Source organism: Orcinus orca, chromosome 2 (genome assembly GCF_937001465.1).
Source record: "Orcinus orca chromosome 2, mOrcOrc1.1, whole genome shotgun sequence".
NCBI classification, from domain to species: Eukaryota; Metazoa; Chordata; class Mammalia; order Artiodactyla; family Delphinidae; genus Orcinus; species Orcinus orca.
The window spans coordinates 159,850,531-159,857,957 of NC_064560.1; the positions used below are offsets into that span (position 1 = coordinate 159,850,531).

General features: G+C 41.3%; 1 protein-coding gene across 4 annotated transcripts in view; it reads left to right on the forward strand.

Moving 5' to 3' along the window:
• DAAM1 (dishevelled associated activator of morphogenesis 1) overlaps positions 1-3,670 on the forward strand; it is a 179,479-nt gene extending 175,809 nt beyond the window's left edge. For all 4 annotated transcript variants that reach the window (XM_033404675.2, XM_033404674.2, XM_004279297.4 and 1 more), the window contains one exon: positions 969-3,670. In XM_033404675.2, coding sequence (XP_033260566.1) covers positions 969-1,178 — 210 coding nt within the window. In that variant the 3' untranslated portion in view covers positions 1,179-3,670. The remainder of the gene's footprint in view (positions 1-968) is intronic.
• Positions 3,671-7,427: the final 3,757 nt, after the last annotated feature.

The window sequence follows — 7,427 nt, forward strand, 5'->3', positions numbered from 1 at the left end:
CAGAAAGTTCTGTTGCTGCATCTCCTTGGTTTTTAGGAAGCGCTCTGCCATGCTGGCAAGAAGGAGGGCATCAATGTCCTATCTAGAAGGCTGCTGGGAGTTTCAGTTGGTAGAAAGTTTCTCTTGGGCAGTGTGGCAGTCTATATCCAAAGCCTAAAAATATATATCCCCTTCCTTTGATCTGGAGTTCCACTTCTTAGAAATCATTCTAAAGAAGTAATCATACATGTGCACAAAGAGAGCAGCAGTCTTTATGATAAGCCCTAACCTGGAACAACCTACCCGTTTACTGACTGGGCATTAGTTCTAAATGATGTAATAGCTACAGAGTGCACTGTTTACACAGTCCTTAAAAGTCATGTCTTTAAAGAATATTTAATGATGTGAGAAAGCTTAGATAACAATGGTTATCTCTTGATAAACAAAAGGGGAAAAATTATCCTTAATTCTTTAAGGATATCTAAATTTTCTATAATGTGTGTGTATTATTTGGCTCTTAATAATAGTAACTCTTGCATAGCAGGTTCCAGGCATCCACAGTAGATACAGGCTTAGCCTCTGATGTCAGGAACGTGGCCTAATGAGCATTTGCTTTAGTGTCTCTATACCATCAAAGAAACCAATATTTGGGGTCTATTTAATAGTGATAACTTTCTTATTCCATCATAGAAATATGAGTAGCCTTAATTGCTCTCTTTTTAACTAGAATATCATGGGGTTTACCCAGATTCTAGACGGCAAGAGTCTAATCACAAAGTGGTGGTCAGTTTTTTCATTGTTCCTTGCTTCTCTGATGAGCCCTCATGTCCCAGTCATCCTCTCTCATGACATCCAAGGGGGCTGGCAGCTATCAACAAATGTGGCTCAGTGGACTGAAGCACCATCATCTTCCACAGAATTCATCTCCACTCAATACAAAACACAATATTATTTTGACACTTCTCTAAGAGGTCACTTTCCATTTGCAGCTCAAGGAACAACGCGAAAGGGAACGGAAAATGAGGAAAGCAAAAGAGAACAGTGAAGAAGGCGGAGAGTTTGATGACCTGGTTTCCGCTTTGCGCTCAGGAGAAGTGTTTGACAAAGACCTTTCTAAACTGAAACGGAATCGCAAGCGCATTACCAACCAGATGACGGACAGCAGCCGGGAGAGACCGGTCACAAAACTTAATTTCTAATTTCCCTCGAATACTTTTTTAGAAAGCTCATTAGCGGCCCTTTGAAGTGACTAGAACTTTTCATTACACTGCCTTGCAATCCAAACAGTGGCAATTTCTCCTTTCATCTGCGAGTGAATGCGTGAATGTGTGTGTATGTACATGTATGTGTGTGTATATATGAAGAAATGTATATAGAAATCTGAGAGTTGTCTGGAGACCTATATGTTTGGTTAAAAAAAAAAATCTATGTTTACGTATGTGCTCAGAACCCATTTGTGTATATGCATTCATATTGAGTGTGGCTCATCTTCTTCCCCTGAACACCATGACTGTTCAGAAGCACAATACTATCTCCTCAAAGAGATACAGAGACATTCCCTAGAGTAAAAAGAAAAAAAATAAAGCTTGAGAAATATTTTACGGTTTCCAAGCTTGATATACTTTGAAATTATTTTCACTGGTGAAACTGGTGTTGGAAAAATATAGATTTAAAACGGTTTTTGATAGTTGACAGTATGATGCTGGTGCATCGCATCAGTAGTTGATAGGACCAGCTTAGAATTTCTGACATTGATGTGGGGATGCAGTCTGTAAATGTTTATTGAGAACATCTGGCACAAAATCTGAATTATGTAGAATGTCAATCAGAGTTCTTTTATATGTTTAAAACTTGGACATCAATTTTTCCCCCCTAATTTCATCGAGTTCTCTGCCAAGCACTCTTGATGATTTCTTTACATTGCTTTTGGAAAGAACACTATCTAAATGCAATCCATGCTCTTGTTAAAGAACAAAATTACCATAATGTGCTTGTTTTCCTAACGATATAGACCTATAAACTCTAAAAATAAAATTTCCCAGCCAAGACTTACAAGGAGGAATTCTCTGAAAGGATAAAAATTATTTTAAAAAAAATTTTATGGGGTGCATTTTTTTTTTTTTTTTTCGGTATTTTCTGTTTTGTAGGACAAGCTGCATCTTCTGTAAATATAGGTCTGGACTAAAGGACATTTAGTGAATGCACAAAATGTCAACACCACCAACAGAGATGCCAAGAGCTATTTATCTCTAAGTATGTTTGATGTGATTTGCTGTTTATATGTTGTCATTTTAAGTTGTGTGTCAGTAACGCTACCTGTAAAATTTCAGTCCAAAAGATAAAGCTCTCAGGGAGAAATGAATAAAAACAATGAACATTAGAAAATAAAATATAGATGCTTACCATTAACCTACCAACTCTTAATATCCTTAAATTATATGATATATAAAGAGGACTGTTACTTTTTTTTTTTTGCTTTGCTTTATTTATTAGTAGTGGGGGAGGGGAGCTAAGGTTCTCTGTTTTCTTTCCATTGATCCTGTTGTGGTTGGGTTTCCTGTGGAGAGAGTAGTTTGTCCTATTGCACTAGAACATTATTTACTCACTAAATTGAGTTTTTCAGTCAATTAACAAATATTTATTGAAACACCTACTATGTGCCAGGCATAGTAGGGCTACAGTGGTAAGCAAGACAGAGCCCCTGCCCCCAAGGAGCTTATGCTCTAATGGGGACAGTTAAGGGGCAAACAGAATACCGATGCGTGCGCTGTACAGGAATCGTGCTATTTAAAAATAATTTGTATAAACTATAATGCCTAGCGCAGATGGCAAGGTCTCTGTGCTACATGAAAGCTGTGAAATAGCGCTCTAAGAGTTGGCAAGAGCCGTGGTTTTACGTTTTTTCCCCCTCACTGCAAACTTAGCAACTTTCTACACATTATATGGATGACTCTAGCAAATAAAACAGTCACAAATACACAGCAGACGTCGCGCTCCCCCAGCTCCTATGTACCAAGGTCTGCAAGTACACCACATTAAAGGTGCAGACGAGACTTTGCTCAAAAAAGCTTGGAGGTGAGAAGGAGTGGGATGTGCTATGTCTGTTCCTTAACTAAAGTGCCTCTATATATATTCTTTTCTATTTAGAGCAGGAGAAATTTGATCTGGCTCAAGTTTGGAACTGTCTTTTGAAAATGGCTTTGTTTTACAGTTTAAGGAATGGACAAGTGGAGGGAGAGTCACATAAAGGAGCAAGTTTGTGTAGCATGTTCCTCTCGCCCTTTTTCATCATCCTCATTTTGATATGGCCATCCTGGTAGGCCTTCCTTGCCATTTCCATTTTTCGTTTCTTTCCCAGAAAGCTGTGTGCAGGTAATTCCATGTGCCATTGTTGAAAAAAAAAAACCCTACTTTTTAGATTGGTGCTGGTGTAAGTAGCCACTTTTTCCTCTCTTGGGTGTGTATTTTAAAAGTTTTTTGTTTGTTTGTTTTTTTAAATTAATGCCAAAAAGAAAAAGCATTATAATTTGTAAACTTAATTGTATGTCTTGTATCTTATTAGCTTAGTAGTTGGAACCACTTAGTCTTTAGGCGCGAGACTGTTGTTATAGTACCAAGAAAAAATGTTGTGTTATGAGACTGTAAATTTTTTTTAAATAGCAACATGCAATAAAGAGATGAATTCATTAGGTGTTATGTATATGCTCTCTATGAGTTATTAAAACAGCATTATCAAACTTCTTTGCACTTTCCACCATTAAATTGAAATATTTCAAGTTGTTTACTAAATTAGAAATGATACATTTTTTAAACCTGTACACACTGGGCCTAGAGAAGTATAGTTTTCTGCTATGGCAGTGTTCAGGATGTCCACAGACTACCATATACTACCTCCTTCTGTAACATGTTTTTGGTATAACTCTATGTGTTGAACAGTTTCATGGTGGAGCTACTGGTGAAATTATTCAACTGGGGATATAGAAAAGGGTCTCTAATCTCTACAATCAAAATCTTTTTCATTTTGAAGCATTTCCTTTTAAAAAATTAATTTATGATATAGGTCAATACGGGAAGCATCACCATATGGAAGAAGGAGTGCGTATTCTGTTCTCTGAAAATTGGGACTCTCTCTCAGCCCCACATCACTTCGGTTTCCTGGCCATCCTCTACCCAATTCGAAGTCAAGCTGAAAACATTATCCTAGTGGTTGCTAGAGAATCCAAGCACTTCTGATCTTGAGAGTGGACTCAATGTTCTTATAATTGCTAACATCTTGGTTTTTTTCTACCTAGTCCCTGGATACTGCATAGTATCCAAAGACTACTTTGTTCTTTTACACTGGCATCCAGATGGGAGAGATCCCGCTGCATGGTCAGCAAATTTTATATTCCTCCCTACAATCATGGGGACCTACATACAGAACCATCTAGACCCTCAGCAGCCCTTGGTGTATTGATAGAAACAGGGAAAAACCTGAAACTTGCAGATCATTATGCTTATTTGTACATCTTCAGTTTTCCCCAGAAAATCATCACTGGGGAAAATGTGCTTCTGTCGGGCGGTGAAGCTGTTCAAACCCTCCAGGATTCTGCCCCTTTCCTATACTTAACACGGATTGCTCAGGCAAAAGGATAATCTTTAATAAACTAGTTTGGACACAATTCTTTAAAAGGTCAAGTTCTGAAAGGGGGGAATTTTCTGTGACCTTTTTTTTAAACAACAAACACCACCTATTCCCTAATCATATAGAAAACCTAAGTTAAGACCCCCCAAGGTTTGGAGGAGCTTCAAGATGGCAGAAGACTAAGACATGGAGATCACCTTCCTCCCCACAAATACGTCAGAAATACATCTACATGTGGAACAACCCCTAAAGAACACCTACTGAATGCCGGCAGAAGACCTCATACCTCCCAAAAGGCAAGAAACTCCCCACGTACCTGGGTAGGGCAAAAGAAAAAACAGAGACAAAAGAATAGGGATGGGACCTGCACCAGTGGGAGAGAGCTGTGAAGGAGGAAAGGTTTCCACACACTAGGAAGCCCCTTCGTGGGCGGAGACTGCAGGTGGCGGAGGGGGGAAGCTTCGGAGCCACGGAGGAGAGCGCAGCCACCGGGGTTCAGAGGGCAAAGCAAAGAGATTCCCGCACAGAGGATCAGTGCCGACCGGCACTCACCAGCCCAAGAGGCTTGTCTGCTCACCCGACAGGGCAGGTGGGGGCTGGGAGCTGAGGCTCGGGCTTCGGAGGTCAGATCCCAGGGAGAGGACTGGGGTTGGCTGCATGAACACAGCCTAAAGGGGGCTAGTGCACCACGGCTAGCCGGGAGGGAGTCCGGGGAAAAGTCTGGAGCTGCCGAAGAGGCAAGAGACTTTTTCTTGCCTCTTGGTTTCCTGGTGCGCGAGGAGAAGGGATTAAGAGAGCTGCTTAAAGGAGCTCCAGAGATGGGCGCAAGCTGCGGCTATCAGCGCAGACCCCAGAGATGCTGCTGCCGCCACCAAGAAGCCTGTGTGCGAGCACAGGTCACTATCCACACCCCCCATCCAGGGAGGTTGTGCAGCCCACCACTGCCAGGGTCCCGTGATCAGGGACAACTTCCCCGGGAGAATGCACGGCACACCTCAGGCTGGTGCAACGTCATGCTGGCCTCTGCTGCCGCAGGCTCGCCTCGCACTCTGTACCCCTCCCTCCCCGCCAGCCTGAGTGAGCCAGAGGCCCTGAATCAGCGGCTCTTTTAACCCTGTCCTGTCTGAGCAAAGAACACACGGCCTCCGGTGACCTACACGCAAATGTGGGGCCAAATCCAAAGCTGAACCCCAGGAGCTGTGCGAAAAAAGAAGAGAATGGGAACTGTCTCCCAGCAGCCTCAGGAACAGCGGATTAAATCTCCACAATCAACTTGATATACCCTGTATCTGTGGAATACCTGAATAAGAAAACGAATCATCCCAAATTGAAGAGGTGGACTTTGGGAGCAAAAGATATATATTTTTTTTCCTCTTTTTCTCTTTTTGTGAGTGTGTTCTGTCCGTCTGTATTTTTTTTAACGTTTTAAAATTTATTTCTTAATAATTATTTATTATTTTAATAACTTTATTTTATTTTATCTCCTTTCCTTCCTTCCTTCCTTCCCCTTCCTTTTTTCTCGCTTTTATTCTGAGCCATGTGGATGAAAGGCTCTTGGTGCTCCAGCCAGGAGTCAGTGCTGTGCCTCTGAGGTGGGACAGCCAACTTCAGGACACTGGTCCACAAGAGACCTCCCAGCTCCACATAATATCAAACGGCGAAAATATCCCAGAGATCTCCGTCTCAATGCCAAGACCCAGCTACACTGAATGACCAGCAAGCTACAGTGCTGGACAACCTATGCCAAACAACCAGTAAGACAGGAACACAACACCATCCATTAGCAGAGAGGCTGCCTAAAATCATAATAAGGCCACAGACACCCCAAACACCCCACCAGATGTGGACGTGCCCACCAGAGAGACAAGATCAAGCCCCACCCACCAGAACACAGGCACTAGTCTGCTCCACCAGGAAGCCTACACAACCCACTGAATCAACCTTAGCCACTAGGGGCAGACACCAAAAACAACGGGAGCTACGAACCTGCAGCCTGCGAAAATGAGACCCCAAACACAGTAAGTTAAGCAAAATGAGAAGACAGAGAAACACGCAGCAGATGAAGGAGCAAGGTAAAAACCCACCAGACCAAACAAATGAAGAGGAAATAGGCAGTCTACCTGAAAAAGAATTCAGAGTATGATAGTAAAGATGATCCAAAATCTTGGAAATAGAATGGAGAAAATACAAGAAATGTTTAACAAGGACCTAGAAGAACTAAAGAGCAAACAAACAGTGATAAACAACACAATAAATGATATTAAAAACTCTCTAGAAGGAATCAATAGCAGAATAACTGAGGCAGAAGAACGGATAAGTGACCTGGAAGATAAAATATTGGAAATAAATACTGCACAGCAGAATAAACAAAAAAAGAACAAAAAGAATTGAAGACAGTCTCAGAGACATTTGGGACAACACTAAAGGCACCAACATGCGAATTATAGGGGTCCTGTACAGGAATTATAGATTCCTGTACAGCGCACGCATCGGTATTCTGTTTGCCCCTTAACTGTCCCCAGAAGAAGAAGAGAAAAAGAAACAGACTGAGAAAATATTTGAAAAGATTATAGTTGAAAACTTCCCTAATATGGGAAAGGAAATAGTCAATCAAGTCCAGGAAGCACAGAGTCCCATATAGGATAAATCCAAGAAGAAACATGCCAAGACACATATTAAACTATCAAAAATTAAATACAAAGAAAATATATTAAAAGCAGCAAGGGAAAAACAACAAATAACATACAAGGGAATCCCCATAAGTTTAACAGCTGATCTTTCAGCAGAAACTCTGCAAGCCAGAAGGGGGTGGCAGGACATATTT